At 34.9% G+C, this 23,636-nt stretch overlaps 1 protein-coding gene across 14 annotated transcripts in view; it reads left to right on the top strand.

Annotated features, from left to right (window-relative positions):
• Nucleotides 1–23,636, top strand: part of CHD9 (chromodomain helicase DNA binding protein 9) — a 277,990-nt gene that overhangs the window by 192,304 nt on the left and 62,050 nt on the right. For all 14 annotated transcript variants that reach the window (XR_004026514.1, XM_030797120.1, XM_030797100.1 and 11 more), the window contains 7 exons: nt 1,654–1,797; nt 1,913–2,168; nt 3,611–3,821; nt 6,208–6,403; nt 10,800–10,967; nt 11,962–12,141; nt 19,749–19,859. Coding sequence is in view for 13 of the 14 variants with exons in the window: in XM_030797120.1 (XP_030652980.1) it covers nt 1,654–1,797; nt 1,913–2,168; nt 3,611–3,821; nt 6,208–6,403; nt 10,800–10,967; nt 11,962–12,141; nt 19,749–19,859 (1,266 nt within the window). In the remaining variant the exon portion in view is untranslated. The remainder of the gene's footprint in view (nt 1–1,653; nt 1,798–1,912; nt 2,169–3,610; nt 3,822–6,207; nt 6,404–10,799; nt 10,968–11,961; nt 12,142–19,748; nt 19,860–23,636) is intronic.

Raw genomic sequence — 23,636 nt, 5'->3', positions numbered from 1 at the left:
AATGAAAGCATTTTTTAAACATTTTGATTTTTAATTAAGATGACATAATTACTACATGAGCACTTGAACAAATAATTCAAATACAAAGAACCACATTCTGTAAAAACTTAAAAGTGTTGCTTTTTACTCCCTGTCCATCTATGCCACACACCCAGTTCAACACCTCATTTCAGTGTAGTTTCCTGTTTATCTCTCTAGGCCATTTGCTACCATATACATAATATGTAGATTCGCAGATACACATACAAATATTTAGTGTAGGAATTTAGAGGTTTTGTCAAATAAAATTTTAAATAATTTGTACAACTGTTAAAAATATTCTATGTTTATTTTCTTCTTTTACTATTATGTTTAATTTTTAAGGAATTCTAGTTTCAAAGCATATTTCTTTCTTTCTTTCTTTCTTTTTTTTTTTTTGAGACGGAGTCTCACTCTGTCGCCCAGGCTGGAGTGCAGTGGCGTGATCTCAGCTCACTGCAAGCTCCGCCTCCCGGGTTCACGCCATTCTCCTGCCTCAGCCTCCTGAGTAGCTGGGACTACAGGTGCCCACCACCACGCCCGGCTAATTTTTTGTATTTTTAGTAGAGACGGGGTTTCTCCATGTTAGCCAGGATGGTCTCAATCTCCGACCTCGTGATCCGCCTGCCTCGGCCTCCCAAAGTGCTGGGCCGTGCCCGGTCTCAAAGCGTATTTCAATTAGCCCTTTATGTTCTTGGATTGTAACCTCAGTGATTTTATAATTCGTTCATGTTTGAAGAGTTAAATGATGATCATCCAAATTATAAATGATGAGCACTCTTTGGTATACAAATTACCATACCAAGAATGTTTGAGTAGAAAAGAAAAAAATGCCCTCTTTATTCTTAGAATGTTGATATTTTTCTAAAATTATTTAGAATTTTTAAAGGCATGAATAGCATACAAAGTGAAGTATTTCAGAATGATACAGAGTTTTTAAAAAGTGATTGGGAAAGTACATTCCTAAAGATTTGTGGGTAGAGATGTAGTTTTTAAGTTAACTCTTGAAAATTATGAGTTTGGGTACCGTGGCTCACACCTGTAATCCCAGCACTTTGGGATTACTTGAGGCCTGGAGCTCAAGACCAGCTGGATAACATCAATACCGTGATGGAGCTCAGGAAATGTTGTAATCATCCATATCTTATCAAAGGTAGCTAAGAAAGATTACAACAAATATGTTTTTTCTTGCAACAAACACTAATAGTAAGACCTCATCTCTACAAAAAAAATATTTTTAATTAGCCAGGTGTTGTGGTGCATACCTATAGTCCTAGCTACTCGGGAGTCTGAGGCAGGAGGATCCCTTAAGCCCAGGAGTTCAAGGTTACAGTGGCACCACTGTAATTTATTCTAATCATTGTAATTATGTTGTATGTGTAATGCTGAACTATGATGGCATCACTGCACTCCAGCCGGGGTGTCACAGCAAGACCTTGTCTCTAAACAAACAAACAAATATATATATATATATATATATATATATATATATATATATCCACACACACATATATACATATATATGTATACATAGTCAGAAAAATATTTGTATATTGAACATTCGATAACCTAAGTCAGCTTTCATATAATTTTAGTACTGTGATGTTTGATGTGAATTGTTCTCACGTTTTGTAGGAACACAAGGTGCTTTTGACTGGCACACCCCTCCAAAATACTGTTGAAGAACTATTTAGTCTTCTTCACTTTCTTGAACCCTTAAGGTTTCCTTCTGAATCAACATTTATGCAAGAATTTGGGGATCTGAAAACAGAGGAACAGGTATCCTATTGAGCTTTGTAAATACATTCATCGCATTTCTAATCATTGTAATTATTTTGTATGTGTAATTAAATGCTCACTTATGTTATATGTCTTTTTATCATTTTTTATTCAGGTACAGAAACTTCAGGCTATCCTGAAACCAATGATGTTGAGACGATTAAAAGAAGATGTGGAAAAGAAGTTGGCACCTAAAGAAGAAACCATCATCGAAGTAGAACTTACTAATATTCAAAAGAAATACTACCGGGCTATCTTGGAAAAGAACTTTTCTTTTTTATCCAAAGGAGCAGGACAAACTAATGTACCTAACTTGGTCAATACCATGATGGAGCTCAGGAAATGTTGTAATCATCCATATCTTATCAAAGGTAGCTAAGAAAGATTACAACAAATATGTTGCTTCTTGCAACAAATACTAATGAATAAATAAGCAGAACACACTACAGCTGTAGTGGCTGTTATGACTCTCCACTGTGATATTCTAAGGAATTATAAGTGTTACAGAATCAGAGGCAATGTGAACTGCTTCGTTACAGTGACTGATGTTAGCACACCAGGTTACGACAGCAGCAGTTTGTTCAGTATAATTTGGACTAGAATTTGTCCTCTTGTTTAAGCCTCCTCATAGGCAAAGACAGCAAAGCCCATTTTTGGGGCTTCTGCATTGCCATTTTTTTCCTGGTTTCCTTCCAGTCTAGATACATCAGTTAGTGTTTCAATTCTTGTGCTGTAATAATGTTACTTTTTAAGATCTTATCAGGTTCTCTCCCAGTGTTCTCTTTGTACAATGTTTGGGTTTTTCACTTATTCTTGGGAATATACGCCTCTCTACTCACTTTATTCAAGACAACTGAAGTCTCTTATAGTTATAGTACTCTCTTATGGCTAGACAGGCTCAGGAAAGGAATACAGAGAGCCTCTTTAATTCTGATTTGGATTATCTGAAGGAAGTATGCATCAAGGACCTGTAACATGGCTTTCATTTTAATTTATTCTCTTCTTTCTTTTTTTTCTGTATTTTTTTGTTGTTGTTGTTTGTTTTTGTTTTTGTTTTAAGATACAGTGTCACTCTATCACCCAGGCTGGAGTACAGAGGTGTGTTCATAGCTCACAGTAGCCTCAAGCTCCTGGAAACTGATCCTTCTGCCTCAGCCTCCTTAGTAACTAGAACTAAGCATATGCACCACCATACCCAGCTGCTTTCTTTTTTTTTTTTTTCTTTCTGGTAGAGATGGGGTCTTGTTATATTGCTCAGGCTGGTCTCAAACTCCTGGCCTCAAGAAATCCTTCTGCGTTGGCCTCCCAAAGTGCTGAGATTACAGGCACGAGCCACTGCACCTAGCCTTAATTTTTTCTTGTTTCCTCGTTTTGATGGCTAACAAGATGCCCATAGACACATCCAGATCAACTATGATCATCCTTCAGTGATGACCACTGTTAAGATTGCTGTTTAAATATTAGATGTTTAAAAATATATGTGTTTACTCAACTGAGTTAGGGCCACAGTTTTATTTTTTCTCTAATAGCATTCATTAAACATTTGGCAAACATGAATTTATAAAAGGCATTATGCCAGGTATCTGAGGAGATAAAAAGATGTTTAAGACATTGTCTATGTCCTCGATGGAATTACAGTCTGGTATTGGTGAAGGTTCAGCAACAAGCGTAAATAATTCTAATAAAAGCAATGTACATGCCATTAGAAAATCATGTTACAGAAGCACACAGGAGCACTAATTTTGATTAAAAGGAAAGCAGTTGGGAATTTCCTGCATTTGCGCATTGCTGTTATCTTCTATTTCTTTGACAGGTGCTGAGGAGAAAATACTTGGAGAATTTAGAGATACTTATAATCCAGCTGCTTCTGATTTTCATCTTCAAGCAATGATCCAGTCTGCTGGTAAATTGGTCCTTATTGATAAATTGCTTCCCAAAATGAAAGCCGGAGGTCATAAAGTGCTCATCTTCTCTCAGATGGTTCGCTGCCTTGACATCCTGGAGGACTATCTCATACATAAAAGGTAAAGCATATTGAATTATACTATGAATTATGCTAAGTATATGCTATTAAGATTTGTGCAGTACTGTAATGTAAATGAACTTTACTCATATCTTTCTCTTTACCTAGATTAGAATAATGCATTCAAATTTATAAGATTGTTTAGGATTATGTGTTATATTTTCCTAACCTGCATATGTTGCAATATTAGATGTGCCTGAGGAGTCCAATTAAGCTTGCAAATAAATATTTGTTGACCCAGGAATGGGTTTAAAAATGTACATTTTACTTGATGAATAAACCTGTGGATGAAACTTTAAATAGATATATATTTACAACAGTCATCTTCAAAATTGAAAAAAGTGATTCAAGAACCTTTGAATCTATTTCATTGTTATAATTACAGCCTTAAGTTGTGGGACTTTTATTATTATTATATACTATATAAAATTTGTTCATGCTTTAATGTTTTCTGATTTGTTTCAATGTGGGTTTTCTGTTTGGTTTTGTTTATTGGTACATCACAATAAGATAGTGTTAAATATTGTCTAATCAGGCCAGGCAAATATTGTCTAATCAGGCCGGGCACGGTGGCTCACATCTGTAATCCCAGCACTTTGGGAGCCTGAGGCAGGCAGATCACGAGGTCGGGAGATCAAGACCATCCTGGCTTACACAGTGAAACCCCCGTCTCTACTAAAAAAAAAAAAAAAAAATACAAAAAATTAGCCGGGCATGGTGGCAGGCACCTGTAGTCCCAGCTACTTGGGAGGCTGAGGCAGGAGAATGGCATGAACCTGGGAGGCGGAGCTTGCAGTGAGCCAAGATCACGCTGCTGCACTCCAGCCTGGGCGACAGAGCAAAACTCCGTCTCAAAAAAAAAAAGGTTGTCCAATCAGTATTTAGGCTATAATAGGCTAATTATCATTGGATATTTTATCAGACCATTAGGATTCCATCTGATAGTAACATATTAATGTAAAAGAGAATCAGAAATTTCAGCTGTAGATTTTTTGTTTTGTTTTTGTTTTGTTGGTTTTTTTTTGTTGTTGTTGTTTTTGTTGTTTTTTTTTTTTTCAAGACAAGGTCTCACTCTGTTGCCCAGGATGTTGTGCAGTGGTGTGATCATAAGCTCATTGCAACCTCGAACTCCTAAGCTCAAGCAATCCTCCCACCTCAGCCTCCCAGGAAGCTGGGACTACAAGCATGCACTACCACACCCAGCTAATTTATTTTTGGTAGAGACAGGGTCTCACTATGTTGCCGAAGCCGGTCTCAAACTCCTGGGCTCAAGCAGTTCTTCCACCTCAGCCTCCCAAAGTGCTAGGATTATAGGCATGAGCCACCACACCTGGCTTGCAGATTTTAATTCAATAGATTTTAACCCATATAGATAAGTAAAGGTCTATACTGATTTATATTATTAGAGATTATGTAGTTCATTTTTATTTTTCATTTTTATTTCTAGTTCCATTTTTATTGTCAGTGTCCTACTCTTTAGCCTCATTTTAAAATGTATATTATTCTCAATTTTATATCATGTGATCTGAACATTAAGTTGCACTGTTCCCAAAAATAGTAATTCTTATATTTTTTTAATCTCCTTACATGGAGAACTTCATACAGATAAAACTACTTATAAATTTCTATTGTAATAAATTTCATGGAAAATTCAGTTTCTTTATTGTCATAACAAACATTATTAGAAGTCTCCGTTTTGCAGGTACCAGAGATAACCGCGGAGAGACTGCTAAAACTCTAGTAAATCATATGTAGAAGTGTGTCAGATGTCATACGTATACCACTTAGAGTCCAAGCTCCTAAATTTTTATGTATTTTATTTTTATTTGATGTCTTGCAGTTTTTGAGTTTTGTATATGTTAAATGGGGAAGGATAAAGGAAGTTAAAAGATAATCACTTTGCAGTAATGACTATAAAGAATTCAACAGCATTCCAGTGTGTTCTTAATAGATTGCAATATAGAAGCAAGTATGTCAGTCGAGAGCAACATGGATTAAGGACAAAAGAAACATTCATAGCCTTCTTGTATAACGTTTTTGTGAAAGTCTTTATTTCTTGCAAAAAAGTAATATATTATGATGAGATCAGCAAAGCAGTTTTTATAGACTGCCTTTTGTTATTCTAACTTCTGAAATAAAATTTATTGTAGCGTTCTTTTACCTATACATCCAGGAATTCAGAGGTTTTGTATCTTTATATTAGTTTTTGTTTTCTCCTTAACACCAACACCAAAAAGTATAAAGTCACAGAAACCACTTGAGATGATATTGCTTCTTAATTTTAGAGAAAACATAATGCTGCAGGAAAACTGACTTTACATTTGATAGAATATGTCTTCAATTTTATTATACTTATTTATGTAAATTTATTCCATTTCATTCCGTAGATATTTATATGAGCGAATTGATGGCAGAGTCAGAGGAAATCTTCGGCAAGCTGCTATAGATAGATTTAGTAAACCTGATTCAGATAGATTTGTTTTTCTCCTGTGTACCCGAGCTGGTGGGTTGGGCATCAACTTAACTGCAGCTGATACATGTATAATTTTTGATTCTGATTGGAATCCTCAAAATGATCTTCAGGTAAATAATTTCCTTGGCTAACAAAAAATGCATTTTTTAAAAAAGTAAAATTGTGTAACTGTTTTTGGTAATCCACATCTTTTATTTTTATCCGGACAAACTAATGTATGTTTCTTTATGAAATATCTGTGCCAAATAAAATAGGTGAAATTATTTTAATTGTTATGATAAAAACTATAATGACAAAAAATTTTTACTTTTTTATATGTCTCACTAATTTATAAAATATGTCTTACTAGCTTATAAAAAGTTATACCTATTTGAGTACAGTAATTTTTGTTTGTTTGTTTAGATATGAGGTCTCACTATGTTGCGCGGGCTGGTCTTGAACCCCAGGACTCAAGCATTCCTCCCATCTTGGCCTCCAAAAGTACTGGGTTTACAGGCATGCATCATCACGCCTGGCCTGATATTTTTATAGTTTAAAGAATATTATGTAAATTTGAAAGAGACCTAAGCTTTAAGAATAATTTATTTGTAATAAAATTAAAATTTCAGAATTTTAATCCTTAAAAATAAGTACTGGCTTATTCTGATTTTATCTTGTAATCATAATATAGTATGCTTTTTTTATAAAATACTTTAGAAAACGAAGGCACACATATCAGTAATGACTGTACTTGAACTACATAGAAATATAGGAATATTAATTACAGTGATCAAAGAGAGTCTAAATTTGCAGAAGGATATGAGAAGAGAACAAAATATAAGAGAAATTATTTTATTATTCATCATAGTCTTAATTGCATTGCAATTCATATTAGTACTTTTTTTTTTTATAAAACTAGTCAAGTGTAGTCATGAGAAGGGGAAAAGTAGAGTTCAATCTGTAACTGTGAACAACCCATTAAATAACTACCTTCAGACCAGCCATATTATATTTTTAAATAAGCATAAAAACAAATATAATAAATGGTTATTGAGAATATACCTAGCTTAAAACATATTTTAAATTGCTCATTTATATAACTATATGTAATCTACATTAAAATATCAAAAGATTACCCAAAATTAATAAGCCAGAGACCAGCTCTTTCTGTGGAAGGCTCAATTAGTAAATATTTCAAACTTTGTGTGCCACATAAGATCTCTGTCACACATTCTTGTTTGTTTGTCATAATCCTTTAAAAAGGTAAAAAAGCCATTCTTAGTTGGCAGGCCAGATTTGGTCCACAGGCTGTAGTTTCCCAATTCCTACGTTAAACCAAAATCATAATTGTTTGCCTTTGAAATGCGTGTTTGTACTTATAACTGCCCATAATGGGTGTTCTAAAAGTTAATTTAAAATAAAAAAGTCACTTTATAGAACCTGAAGAGAAAGTGGGAAAACTGTCCTGAATCTCCCAACTTCTCCCTCTCACTTATTTTTTCCTATTTGACTGCTAATGTAGATCCAGTCTTTACAGACTAAGATACTATTTGGCCTCTTGTACTTCCCCTACGCCTAGAGCAAAGTTGCCCATTTACAGTCCTGGGTTCCAAATGGCACAAAATGGATGTGGATAGAATAAAAGTGTCAACAAAGGGCAAAACATTAGTGCCCCCTGTATATTTTAAAGCCACATTTTATGATTTAATTTGTGTGAAGATAATGGAAAGGTGATTAATAATTTGGGAGAAAAACTAGATTCTGTAGAATATTTGGAGTCAAGATTTATCATACAAAGTTTAAGTTTAGTCAGAACTCAAGATAAAATATGAAGCCCTTATGTGATCTCTGATGTCTCCACTTTTAACATGTATGCATATTAATTAGTATGTCCTTCATTTAAATAAAATTTAGATATCCAGAGTTATTTACCTTGGGTGGTTTTTTTTTCCCCAAAATATGACCCAGCTTAGAAAGAAATCATAGATGACACAAACAAGTGGAAACACATCCCGTGTTCATGGATGGGAAGAATTAATATTGTGAAAATGACCATACTGCCAAAAGCAATCTATAAATTCCATGCAATCCCCATCAGAATACCACCATCATTCTTCATAGATTTAGAAAATACAATTCTAAAATTCATATAGAACCAAAAAAGACCCCGCATAGCCAAAGCAAGACTAAGCCAAAAGAACAAATCTGAAGGCATCACACTACCTGACTTCAAGCTATACTATAAGGCCATAGTCATCAAAACAGCATGGTACTGGTATAAAAATAGACACATAGACCAATGGAACAGAATAGAGAACCCAGAAATAAACCCACATACTTACAGCCAACTGATCTTTGACAAAGCAAACAAAATCCTAAAGTGGGGAAAGGACACCTTATTCAACAAATGGTGCTGGGATAATTGGCAAGCCACATGTTAGAGAATGAAACTGGATCCTCTTCTTTCACCTTATACAAAAATCAACTCAAGATGCATTAAGGTCTTAAACCTAAGACCTGAAACTATAAAAATTCTAGAAAATAACATTGGAAAAACCCTTCTAGACATTGGCTTAGGCAAGGATTTCATGACTAAGGACCCAAAAGCAATTGCAGTAAAAACAAAGATAAATAGCTGGGACTTAATTAAACTAAAGAGCTTTTGCATGGCAAAAACAGACAGCAGAGTACAGACAACCCACAGAGTGGGAGAAAATCTTCACAATCTGTACTTCTGACCAAGGACTAATATCCAGAATCTACACAACAAACTCAAATCAGGAAAAAAAAAAAATTCCATCACAAAGTGGGCTAAGGACATGAACAGACAATTATCAAAAGAAGATATACAAATGACCAACAAACGTGAAAAGATGGTCAACATCACTAATGATCAGGGAAATACAAATCAAAACCACGTTGCGATACCACCTTACTTACTCCTGCAAGAATGGCCATAATCAAAAAATCAAAAAACAGTAGATGTTGGTGTGGATGCAGTGAACAGGGAACACGTCTACACTTCTAGTGGGAATATAAACTAGTACAGCCACTATGGAAAACAGTATGGAGATTCCTTAAAGAACTAAAAGTAGAACTACTGTTTGATCCAGCAATCTCACTACTGGGTATCTACTAAGAGGAAAATAAGTCATTATTCAAAAAAGATACTTGGACACAAATGTTTATAGTGGCACAATTCACAACAGCAAAATTGTGGAACCAACCCAAATGCCCATCAATCAATGAGTGGATAAAGAAACTGTGGTGTGTATATGTGCGTGTGTGGTGTGTATATGTGTGTGTGTGTGTGTGTGTGTGTGTATATATATGTATGATAGGATACTGCACAGCCATAAAAAACAATGAATTAACAGCATTTGCAGTGACCTGGATGATATTGGAGACTATTATTCCAAGTGAAGTAACTCAGGAATGGAAAACCAAACATCATGTGTTCTCACTTATAAGTGGGAGCTAAGCTGTGAGGAAACAAAGGCATAAGAATGGTATGATGGACTTTGGGGACTCCGGGAGAAGAGTGGGAGGTGGGCGAGGGATAAAATACTGCAAATATAGTGCAGTGTATACTGCTCAGGTGATGGTTGCACCAAAATCTCACAAATTACTACTAAAGAATTTATGTAACCAAATACCACCTGTACCCCAATAACTTATGGGAAAAAGTACCCAGCTTAAATAAAATATATTGAAAAGATTGTCGATAATGTAATTGAAAAAAATTTAGAAATTTAGGGTTAGACTTTAAAACTTAAGTGGTAGCTCACACCTGTAATCCCAGTACTTTGAGGGGCCAAAGTGATAGGATCTCTTGAGCCCAGGAGTTCGATTGGGCAACACAGCAAGTCCCCATGTCTAAAACAACAACAAAAAACTTGAGTTGCCATCAACTATAAAATCTGTTCATAGGTTTTGTGTCCCTGCCTAAAAGTATATTGACTACACTTCCGTTAAAACATAATAAGGCGGGGCGCAGTGGCTCACACCTGTAATCCCAGCACTTTGGGAGGTTGAGGCGAGTGGATCACTTGAGGTCAGGAGTTTGAGACCAGCCTGGCCAACATGGTGAAACCCCGTCTCTACTAAAAATACAAAAATTACTCGAGTGTGGTGGCAGGCGCTTGTAATCCCAGCTACTCAGGAGGTCGAGGCAGGAAAATCACTTGAACCCAGGAGGCGGAAGTTGCAGTGAGCCAAGATCCCACCACTGCACTCCAGCTGGGGTGACAGAGCAAGACTCCGTCTCAAAAAACAAACAAACAAAATAGTTCTTTGTGAATTTATATTCTTTAATATTTAAGCTTGTAAACCAAATTTTAACTTATTCCTGATTGTGGGATTATTTCTCATTGTGGTAAGCTCTCCCTTAATTTCTCGAAAAAGGTTATATCTAATTCAATAAAAATGGTCTAAGAATTCTTACATATATTTATATGCCATACATATAGTTTACTATTAAGTGCCTTTTGAGAAAATAATTAAATATGTAACTTTTCATTTTTATAGGCCCAAGCTCGTTGCCACAGAATTGGTCAGAACAAAGCAGTTAAAGTCTACAGACTGGTAACTCGTAACTCGTATGAGAGAGAGATGTTTGACCGAGCCAGTTTGAAACTGGGCCTAGATAAAGCTGTGTTACAGAGCATGAGTGGAAGAGAAAATAATGTTGGTGGTGTATGTATAGTTTCTTTTTCACTTGAGATTTTTGTATGTTTTTGCATTTAATTTTACCTCCAGTAGTGTGTCATTTAGTTTTGGTCCATGCAGAATACTAAACACATTTGTTTTCTGCAGGGGAACATTTTCAGGACAGAGCTATGTTTAGTTAATACATTTGAATCCTTTTCTTTCTGTGTAGCTCCAGAGCTTATGAATTCTAAATGTATTTTCAAGATAGAAATTCTTTGCTCTCTTTTTAGGACATTTGTATGATGGCATAGCAAGATAGAATTTGTGTTTATATAAACAGTTTTCAAATTCTTTTTTTAGTGTCAATCTGCTAGCATTGGCTTTGTTTTGTTATAAATGGTGACATTTTGGCTTTTTTTTCCCTCAAGGTTCTTGCCTAATATCTATCAGCAATAGGATCCTAGTACTGGGTTGGGCACGTGGCTCACACCTGTAATCTCAGCACTTTGGGAGGCTGACGTAGGAGGATTGCTTGAGCCTAGGAGTTTGAGACAAGCCTGGGCAACATGGCAAGACCCTGTCTCTATAAAATAAAAATTAGCTGGGCATAATGGTGCATGCCTGTGGTCCACACCACTTGGGAAGCTGAGGCAGGAGACTCGCTTGAGCCCAGAAAGTCAAGGCTGCAGTGAGCTGTGTTTACACCACTGCACTCTAGCATGGATAACAGAGCAAGACCCTGTCTTAAAAAGAAAAAAATAATAAAAAATAAAGAAAAGAACCTTGAAAGATGTTACCCAACCCTTAGGCCTTGTTTTAACCAAAGCCATTCTAGGCAGATGGGTAATTCTTATTTTAACAGAGCAAAGAAGAGTCAACAACTTCAATATATTATTTCTGTGAATTCTCTCTTATGCGCATCGCAAACCCAAATGCAGTTTAAGCATGCCTCTTGTGTTCTTTGACATCCTTTAGGGATACTTTCTCACTTTATGAACTTTAAAAAAAACTATTTTTATGGAAGTTAATTTCTCCTTAGATTCAGCAGCTTTCCAAAAAGGAAATAGAAGATCTGCTTCGAAGAGGTGCTTATGGTGCTATTATGGAGGAAGAAGATGAAGGCTCTAAATTCTGTGAAGAGGATATCGATCAGATTTTACTACGTCGTACAAAAACCATTACAATTGAATCAGAAGGACGTGGGTCAACATTTGCCAAGGTAATAGTGAGTGCAATTTTGTTAACATAGCAGTGATGTGCAACCTCCACCTCCCAAGTTCAAACAATTCCCTTGCCTCAGCCTCCCATGTAGCTGAAACTACAGGCATGCGCCACCATGCCCGGCTAACTTTTGTATTTTTAGTAGAGATGGGGTTTCACTATGTTGGTCAGGCTGGTCTTGAACTCCTGACCTCAGGTGATCCACCCTCCTCGGTCTCCCAAAGTGCTGGGATTGCAGGCATGAGCCACCGCGCCTGGCCTAGCTTATGGATTTTAAATAAACTCGAGAGTTATGTAGTTCTCTCATTATTTCCTTTGCTGGTAAGAATAGATTTATTTTCAAGTTCATTCATGCTGTCCTATAATAGAATTCAGCATTCCAGTCTGTTCTAATTTCCAAATTCAAAATAAAATTTAATTGCCACAAAAAAAAAACATAGCAGTGATGTTCACATCCTAACTACTGAAAAAGTTTTAATTTTCTCTTACACTGAATGTTTAAACATACTGAATTAGCCAAAATGCAGTAGGTAATGTATTTTCCTTCATTTTTTTCTGATCCCTTATGTTAATTTCACATGAACTCTTCTGATCCTTGTGAAATAGAATAAATGTAATAACTAGAAATGGTTCTAAATATTAGAACAGAACATATGAAATCAAAGAAATTTAGAAACTAAACATCTGTATATATCAAAGGCAGAACAAAATGTAAGTAATGTAAGAGGTTAAATCAGCTTACATCAAATTTCAAATTTAAAGAACCTAAACGAGAGAAATAATTTCCGATTTCATTTTAAATACTTAAATCTGGCCGGGCGAGGTAGTTCACCTCTGTAATCCCAGCACTTTGGGAGCCAAGGCGAGTGGATACGTGAGGTCAGGAGTATATAAGTCTTAAGGGGTAAGATGAAATTTGTATTTTGGAAGGAAACATTAATAACTCTATACTCTGTTGGGCGATAATATTTGTAAAGTTTACTAATTGCCTTTATATTCCTTTTTTTTTTTTTTTTTTTTGAGACAGAGTCTCACTCCATCACACAGGCTGGAGTGCAGTGGCACAATCTCGGCCCACTGCAACCTCCGCCACCATGCCCAGCTAATTTTTGTAATTTTAGTAGAGACAGGGTTTCGCCATGTTAGCCAGTCTGGTCTCGAACTCCTGACCTCAGGTGATCCACCTGCCTCGGCCTCCCAAAGTGCTGAGATTACAGGCATGAACCACCACGCCCGGCCATATTCCATTTTTCTTTCTCTCTCTCTTTTTTTTTCCAAATCAAGACATGGTAAACTTACCTCTTCCATTCATCTGAATAGTTTATTATTGCAGTATTCTGTCTCACCTGCACTAATTGCAGAAAACTACATACAAGTTTTCTCTTTTCCACTGAACTTCCGTTCTACATTTCCCTTCTTCCCCATTCCCCTCTCTGCTTTCAATCCAGAAGTTTTTCTTTATCTTTATGGGGAATATTCTGGTATAGCAGGAAGTACAGGTGCTGTGCCAAAGTAATGATACTAGCCTTCAAATAGAAACTCGCTTGCACTCATTTAGCAGACTAATAAATTCTTGTGTCAGGTATTTTGCTAAATGCCAGGAATACTAAAATGAAAGGATTATAGTTGCTGAAAAAAAGTAGGAGATTATTAATTCTGTATGTTCTGAATAAAGAAAGCCTTTGCAAAGAAAAGAACATTCAACCTGAGTCTTGAGGGAATTGCGAATTTCATTGTTTCACAAAGAGAAAAAGCCAGCTAAATGAGTCATATGTTGCTAAACTACAAGGAATATTTCAGGAATATGCCATAGGCATGTATGGATACAGGAGATGAGTTGCATGGAGATGAAACGGTGAAGGAGTTAGGGAAGTTGAACCCAAATTGTGAAGGGCTTTATGTGCCATTTTGAGGAATTTGAAATTGATCCTAAGGCAGTTAAGCTTTTAAAGTCCTTCAAGCAGAAATTGGACATAATGCAATCTGGTTTAGAAATTTAAGTCTAGCAGCAGCATGGAGAACAAGTTGGAAAGGGGAAAGACTAGAAACAGGATTATTTAAGGGGCTTATGTAGGAAATAATGATGGGTGAACCAGGGTCATGGAGACCTACTTGAATCAATAGGAGTAGATGACCAGTTAGAAATTTTGAGAAGGAAGAGTCAGAAATGACTTGAAGATTTTTTGCTTAAGTAGCTAGGAGGGTCATGGTTGTCTTTCAGATAGAGAAGGACATTCATATGGGGAAAAGAAAGTATTGGAGCTGTTGTATTTATGACATTTACCGGATCCAAATGGAGATGTCTAGGAGAGTTGCCTGGGACACAGATACAGATCTGAAAATTAGTAGAGAATAAATCAGAAAAAAAATAGTTCCTTTTGTTTCCAAAAGGAACATTGCAGAAGTAAAGTATAAGACTGAGAACTAAAACTAGTCATGACTAAGTAGATGTACCCCGGCTCTAGTTTTTTTCCTGGGAAATCTTACTTAGTTTTGATCCCTTGGTTCTCTGCTCTATGGACAGATATATTTTTCCTCATATCTGAAATCTAATTAATATCAAAAGGTGGTCATGGTTATTGTCCTTGTTGATTAGGCCAAACATACAGATACTGTCCTTAAAGTTGTTGTTTTGTTGTGTTTTTAATTAATGAAGGCATATGGAAAGCATTTAATCAGCACTTGTGATTCTTGGCTTCCTTATTTAACATGTTAATGATAATGATCATGGAAAGTCAGAAAAATAGGGTTTGAATTCTCACTCATAAGCTGAGTGACCTTGAACAATTAACCTCTTTGAGTCTTACTTTAAAGAGGAGATCATAATAATCGTACTTGGCCTTTCCTACTTTACTATACAGTGCTATCTAACTTTTATTTTACTTAGAGAACTCAAGTATACTCTAATGCTCTGAGAATTGAGAAATGCTTAAACATTTAAATATCTACTTTAAATCCTCACACTAGAGAGTAACTATCACATTTGAAAGCTGATAAGGTACCACAATGCTGAGGAGAATTGAGAGTTTGCTCTAGTTGTTTTATAATTTGTTCATTTCCCAAATAATTCGTTCATTCCCATAGTTGTATGGGAATGCTATTAGATACTGGACATTTGCCAAAATGGGATATGACGTAAAGTTAGTAGTATTTTACATTTTTTCCTGGGATCCAAAGACTTCAGCTCTGCTCAACTGTTTTCAACAATTTGAAGAAATAAAATAATTCCATTCTGTTTTTCTTTGCATTATCAAATAGTATTTAATAAGGAGCTACATATATGGAGCAGGGTCCTTATGAGACTATTTAGACTTAGTACATATCCATCAAATAGATAGAACTCATTATTGGTAACTTCATTTTCAAGTGATGATATCCCCTAAAACTTGTTTTGAGAGATTTTTATAAGGGCAGCCAGGTGGGTCCTAGAAACAGAAACGTTTCTAGTCTGATTTTTAAAAATTTGATAGAGAACAAAATACTTTGAATTGCTTAATTTACAAAGGAAAAACCATCTAAATTGTGCTGCAGATGGATTGCTTATTTGTAAGGGCCTTTAGTTGGCACCTTCTGCCTTTCTGCCACTATCTGTCATAGGAAGATAGATTTCGCAATTTAAAATCTTCTCTTGCAAATAATACAGAGATTTAATGGTGGAAGGAATGCATTTTAAGAAGAAAAATTTAGGGGGAACTAGGATATTAGGATTTAATATTTGGAAGGAGTAGCATCTTATTTCTATAGGCATAATTGCTTGTCACAATTCTTGAGAATCATGTAAGTTATCTTGTAAATAGGTTATATGTCAGTTAGCAAAAGCCTCTTGAATTGTTTAGAAATTTAAAATTGTTTTATTTGTAAATTAAATTTATCATTTGTCTTATAATGAATGTAACAAAGCTACTTAATTCTGAAATGTAATTTCTTCCAGATAAATTTTTTAAATTATCAATAGTTATATGATAGCAGAATAAAAATTATTATACACTGCAGCATATAATTTTTTTTTAGGTAAACAACCAAAAAGTAACACACTTTAAAATCTGATTGTGTCCTTTCAATTACTTCATGTTTAATCGTTCCTCATGGCTTTTTGTTTTTTGTTGTTGGGTGTTTTTTTTGTTTTTGTTTTTGTTTTGTGACAGATCTCACTCTGTCACTCAAGCTGGAGTGCAGTGGTGCAATCGACGATTCACTACAGCCTTGACTTCCTGGGCTCAAGTGGTCCTCCTGCCTCAGCCTCCCATGTTGCAGGGACCACAGGCACATGCCACCATGCCCAGTTAATTTTTTGATTTTTTAATAGAGATGGGAGTCTTACTTTGTTGCCCAGGCTGGTCTCAAACTCCTGAGCTCAAGCAGTCTTCCCACCTTACCCTCCCAAAGTGTTGGGATTACAGGCATGAGCCACTATGCCCAGCCTGCTTTTCATGTTAAGTGTTCTCCAGTTCATGTAAAGCAAATACTTATTTACCAGATTGGTTAAATCTCAAGAGGCATGTATCACTGAAACTGTAGAACAGAATAAAACCCTATGAATGTCATTTAGTAAACTTTTCACTATTCCTGAAAATTGATATGTTTGTAATAATGAAGATATTAAAGTATCATATATCCTCAGTTGTGAGAAATTTGTTCTGAAATAGTTAAGGAATTACTTGCATGTAGTTAGATGTCTGTTCCTCATACTCATTTATACCAGTTTGATGAATTGTTATACTTATTTTATACAGCTAATGATAGCTGTGTTGTTTTATTTTATCAAACTAGTTAGTATTTGTTCTTTCAAGTTGGATATGAAGGTCAGGACTGGTGGCACACGCCTCTAATTCTAACACTTCGGGAGGCCAAGGCAGGAAGATCACTTGAGGCTGGAAGTTTGAGACCAGCCTAGGCAACAAAGTGAAACTCCATCTCTACAAAAAAGTTAAAACTCAGCCAGGCAAGCTGGCATATGCTTGTTGTCTCAGCTACTTGGGAGGCTGAGGCAGGAGGATTGTTTGAGACCAAGAGCTAGAGGCTGCAATGAGCCATGATCATATAGCTGTACTCTAGTCTGGGCAACAGAGTGAAATCTTTTCTCAAAAAAAAAAAAAAAATGTTGAATATGAGTTTTTATAATATGTGGTTTCTCATTAAGAGTGTCTCATGCTATTTCCTGTTGACATTGTAACAAATTATCACAAAGCCCATGAGGCTCATGGCTTAAGACAACACAGACTTTTTCTCTTATAGTTCTAGGTGTCAGAAGTCTAACATGAGTCTTACAGGGATAAAATCAAGGTGTCAGTAGGGCTGGTTCATTCTGGAAGCTTTAGGGGAGAATCTGTTTCTTATTCTTCCACTTCCTAAGACTGCCTGCTTTCCTTGGCTTGTGGCCACAGTACTCCCATCTCTGCTTCTGTCACATCATATCCTTTTTCTCTTCTAGAGTCAGATCTCCCACTGACTCACTTTTGTAAGAACATTTATAATTACATTTAGGGCCTACTTGGATAATACAAGCTATCTCTGTATTTCAAGGTCCTTAACTTAATCATATCTGCAAAGTCCCTTTTCCATATAAGACAAAACTCACAAGGTTCCAGGGATTAGGATGAGGTATCTTTGGGGACCATTATTCAGTTTATCACATTCATCAGTTCAAAGAAATATAAAATTAGTTTTTCAGTAGTTTTATAATATTAAAGCTATAGTTTAGAGAAAGCGAAAAAAAAAAGGAATTTAAATCCATTTCATTAAAACATTTGTTCCTGTCATTTCTGTTTAATAAATATGCGCAAAAGGCACATTTTGAAACACAGTATTTAACATTTGCTTTGTTTTATGTAAGCATCTTAAAAGCCAAACCTCAAAAGAATACTAGATTGAATGAATGAGTACATTTGTTACTTGGCAAGCAATAACATGAACAGAATCTGAAGTTCAGCAAGAGGCATTTAGCCTTTTAATTTTTGGTTTTTTAGACTTTTTTTTTTTTTTTTTTTTTTTTTTTTTTTTTGAGACAGGTTCTTGTTTTCTCGCCAGGCTGGAGTGCAGTGGTGCAATCATGGTCCACAGTAGCCTTGACCTCTCAACCTCCTGGGGTCAAGTGACCCACGCACCTCAGCCTCCCAAGTAGCTGGGACTACAGGTGTGCACCACCATGTCAGGCTAATTTTAAAAGAAATTATTACAGAGATGGGGTCTCACTATGTTGCCCAGGCTGGTCTTGAACTCGTGGGCTCAAGTAATCCTCCTGCCTTGGCCTCCCAGAGTATTGGGATTTATGGACGTGAGCCACCATGCCTGCCCTGGATGTTTTATAAAGTTTAAACTACAAATACAGACAGTATTCAAGAGTTATCAACTCATGCTAAACTTGTTTCATCACCACCTCCCACTTTTTCATACTGTTTCGAAGCAAATCCCAGATGTAATCACCACCTTTACATGTTTCCATATGTATCATTAAAAATAAAGACTTTTAAAACATACTACAATACTATTACCACATTTAAAAATAAAATGAAACATAATTCCTTGCTGTTAATTATCAGTGCTTAAACTGACAGTTATCTTGAGTATCAAAAAATGACTTGTTTGCTTTTAACAGTTTTATCTTTTTAATGTGGGATTTTTCTGGATTTTTTAAATTTTATTAAGACTTTTTTTTAATTAAGATTTTTACCTTTTGTTTGTATCCCTGATAATTGGGCATTATCTTAAAACCATTTACTAGTCTCCTTTGAAAATCATTTTATGTGACCGTATTCTTCTATTTATTTTTATAAAAATTCACATAACATTTTTCAGGCCCTTAACACATTGTGTATCTTCAATGCTTCTTTCGTTTTCATAAAGCATTTTGATGACATTTTTTGGTGAGGCCTATTTACAGTGATTTAAGTTGTAAATAATGGTTATTAGAACACAAGTTAAAGAGTTGAAGTGTTATCTTTAGAGTTTCTTCCAACTAAAAGATTTTATAATTTCCACAGTATTTACGAAAATAAATCACTTATATTTTCTTCTTTTGCTCCTCAATATTTTCTTAAATTTTTACAGTGGTTATGCAGTGTTTCTGTGGTAAGGTAGAGTTTCTTGTTTGTGTGTGTTTGGGAAAAGAGTTTTTAAAATGACAATGATTTATTTTCCTTTATTTCCCATATCCTGTGTTATATTTCCTTTAGGAGATATTACTATCTGAAAATGTGATGAAAATAAACTAGAAATATACCAGAAAATTAACTCTGTAGTGCAGGCAGGTTTGGAAATTCTTGTTCTCTAACCTGATTTCTTAATGGTCTTGTAATGTTTTCAGAAACCATACCTCCGTTTTCTGTAGCCTCCTCACCAAAAAGATTCAGTCCTTACTTACCAAAAATATAAGAGTTAACCAACAGTAATAACTTATTTAATTCCGCTCCTAAACTTCAGCCTGTGTTTGCATTAAGCCTTTGCCTTAAGCAGATGCAGCGCTGTGTTTCAGACCACTGAATTTGACACACCCTTTGATGTATGAGTATGCGGAATTCAAATTCTATCCATAGTAAATGTGAGGAGATAATGTTTTAAGTGTACTTTGATAGATTTTTCCTCTAAAACTGCCATTATGTATTTCAGGCGAGTTTTGTGGCATCTGGAAACCGGACAGATATTTCTTTAGATGATCCCAACTTCTGGCAAAAATGGGCTAAAAAGGCAGAAATAGATATAGAGGCCATCAGTGGCAGAGTAAGTATGTTTATCCCTCTAAAATAAACTTGCTTTTGGGATACTTTGGCAATAGTATTGTAATATTTTAAGGTATTCAATTATGCAGTTACTAAAACAAATTTCTGCATATATAAATTGAAGTAGGGTAGCAGAATGAACTGAGTGAGGTACTCCTTCAATTTAATACATCTAATATCTCCTATGATGGGTTATCCCTACAGGGAAAGTTTAACTTTTGGATATAATTTACATTCTTAAAATTATAATATGTTTTTAAAATTTTTTTAATGTCTTCAAATCGTGGGTACATTTATTTTCTCTTTAATGTTTTCTTAGTGTCAGAACCCATTAATGATAATCTAGTAAAATGTAAATAAAAGGAGAAAAAAAGCAGTCAAGAAAGTGGCATTTTTTAAACTGTTTCTCTTATGACTTCCCTTGAGCTAAGAAAAGGTCAAAATGCTAAAATTCACTTTATGGAACTGATAATAATAGCATAACTGCTTATTTACTAAGACACACTTGTCTAATAATTATATAGAAATCAGTATTTTTGAGTCTTACCGATTATTAAAATAACAGCTAGATGATTAAAGGAATTTTATATTAAGCACTGATGCATTGGATCTTTGTTGATAGCCTTTTAAAATGTAAAGCTTTACAATTAGGAGTAACACAGCTACCATCCATAAGTATTATTGTTGAATGCATTTTGGAAATATATGTAATTCTGTGTGAAACAGGTAAACATGAAAAGGTAATTATAAAAATATTATTGGCGTGTGGCATGTTCATATACCTAAACAAGTAGTGGGGTCTGCAAAACACTATAAAAGTTCGTAAGTGAGTTTAGTGAATTAACGGGATAGAAGATAAATATGCCATTGAGCCTTCCTAAATGTCAGTACTAACAGAAATGGAAAAATATAATGTAATAGGATATCTACTTCACAGTAGAAGAAAAAAAGATATAGAACACTTAAGAATATACCTAAAGAAAGCTGTGTTTGATTTCTGTAAAGTGAAATTTGGTTGGGAGATGTGTCCATTGGGAATATTTTAAACATTTTAACAGTTCGTTTGTAAACATAGAAATGTTAATGCATAGATGTAATGCAATGCAAATCAGAATGTTAAACAATTTTTTCTTATAACTAGACAAAATAATTTTAAATTTTTTTTGGAAGAATATTTAATGCACTCTTAGGAATCTGTCCTGCAGCAATAAGCATACATGTACAATGATAATACAGTACAGTGATACTCATTGCAGCATTTTTTGTTATAGCAAAAATTTAGAAACTAAATTTTCTGTATGGGAGCAATGGTACATTCATACTGTCTAATGCAATAATTAAAACAAAAAATAATAAGAATGGACATTCTTATGTACCATCTACTGTGGACTAACAGAGCTCCAAGACAGAGAAAGAGAGAGATGCAGAATGATGCTTACAATGTGATCTCTATTTATGATTTTTCAGCAGTATATATTGTTAATTACATCCTGGTGGGTAAGAAAGTGGTAAACAAATATATAAGATAATTTAGGGAGTGAGGAAAATAAAGCAGTAAGATGGTAGAGAATGCTGGAGAAGTAGAATTAGACTAGGTGAAGTGATCAAGGGAGGTCACTGCAAAAGGATTATCTGCACGGAGACTTGAATGAAGAGAAAGAGCCAATACACTGTAATGTCAGGAAAAGCTTTGAGGCAGAGGGAATGGCAATGAGACACTGGTAGAAATAAGCTTAGTGTATTCTAGAAGCAGAAATACATTGTGGCAGAATGTGAAGAGTTAGTGAGCATGGTGGTAATAGATGAGGTCAGAGACTGAAGACATGGGCCAAATCAACAGGGCTTTGTAGATTATTTTAAGGAGTTAAGGATTTTGTAAATAAACTTATATAAGCATATAGTCCTTTAATACTTGTGCAATAACATTTTAAAGTTTATACTTTTGTAAAAAATTAAAGACTTTTCTGAAAATGTATAATAAAGACTAACATTACTGTATGTTAAAGTATCTAAATATATTAATACAGCTAGGCACAGTGGCTCATTCCTGTATAATCCCAGCACTTCAGGAGGCTGAGAGGCAGGAGGATTGGTTGAAGCTAGGAGTTTGATACCAGCCTGGGCAACATAGCAAGACCCTGTTCTCTACAAAAAAAAAAAATTAAAATTAGCTAGGCATGGTTGCGCGTGACTGTAATCCTAGCTACGAAGGAGCCTGAAGGTGTGAGGATGGCTTGACCCCAAGAGTTCGAGGCTGCAGTGAGCTGTGATTGTGCCATTGCACTCCAGCCTGAGTGACATCAAGAACCTGTCTTTAAAAAAATAAATTAATTAAAAAAATAAAATATATTAATATAAAACAATAGTTTAAAAAGTATGGTACTGACAGAAAGATACAAAGCAAAGAATAGGATAACAACAGAAAAAGATCAAAGTATAAGTTTATGACATATAATAGTGCTAAAGAAAGATGATTTAATAAATGGTGACTAGGATATTGGATTAGCATTTGGGAGGAGCGTTATAATCCTATGCTGTATACCAAGTAAACTAATTTGTGATAAAATATTTTTAAGTGTTTTTTAATCAAAACATGAAAAATAGAAATTAGATTTCTTTTCACAAATATTTGGGTGGAAAAACATTCTAAATTAGAAATTACAAAGGAAGTGACTGGCATATTTAACCATACAAGACAGAATTATGTAATGGAGAAATGAAAGTGCAGTCAGAGTGGTGACACTATTTGTAGCAGAAATGTATATGAAAGTTAATGTTTCTATTATATAAAAGCTAATATAAGTTGATCAAAAATGTATCAAATCTCAAAAGATTTGGGGAAAAAGACATTTGAAAATTAAGAAAAAAATACAATTAGTTTTTTTTGTTTTTTTTTTTTAAGGAAACTGGGAAGGGGAAAAAGAGGAAAAGGGACAAGTCTTTCTTACGGAAGAATTCCATTTAATAAATGTAGAAGGAATGAAGGAAATAAAAAATCACCATGAATCAACTGTAGTAATAATTGTAGCATACAAGATCCATCAGTGAATTCTAAAATTAGTGGGTAAAAGCTTAAGGAGACACAACATATTTATGTGTCTTCAAAGAATATTTCCGAAATACTTATTAATTCCAAAAGGAAAACTAGTAACTTCACAGTGGAGAAACTTGGCAAAAGTTAACATCACCTGTCATAGGACATCACATGCCCCTTAAATATAATGCATTCCATACATATTATGGCATACCAGGACCTTTATGGTCTGGTCCCTGCCTTCTCTCCTACCATTTGTCCTCTTCTGCTCTAGGACATAAGCATTTCCTGAAAATCTGATACCATTTCAGATCCCTTGCTCTTTCCTCTACTTGTAATGCTATCTCTTCCCTCACTGCCTGGCAAACTACTTTTAATTCTTTAAGAACTCTTTCTAGTATCACTACTTTGTGACATTTTCTCTGACTGTGATACCTCTTATATCATAAAAAAATTCATCCCGAATAGCATTTATTTAGTGACACATTTGTCTGTGTAACTAAAACTTTGGATTCCTTTATGAGTAGAAACAGCCTTATTCATCATTATACCACAGCCCATAACATAGTGCCTAGCTTAGAGAAGTTTCTCAATAAAAATAAAAAGTATGTTAACCTAAATTGTTTTGAATGAATTAAACTGAATCGAACGTACTGAGGTTGATGCAATTAACTGCGTTGCTTTTTGTGTATTAAGTCTTTTGGAAAGCGCTGTAAAATATTCATAACCTTTGACCAGTATTTC

This window comes from Nomascus leucogenys, chromosome 2 (genome assembly GCF_006542625.1).
Source record: "Nomascus leucogenys isolate Asia chromosome 2, Asia_NLE_v1, whole genome shotgun sequence".
In the NCBI taxonomy this organism is placed as follows: domain Eukaryota; kingdom Metazoa; phylum Chordata; class Mammalia; order Primates; family Hylobatidae; genus Nomascus; species Nomascus leucogenys.
Note: the sequence above shows the minus strand (reverse complement) of the source record. Positions and strands in the feature narration are given on the sequence as shown.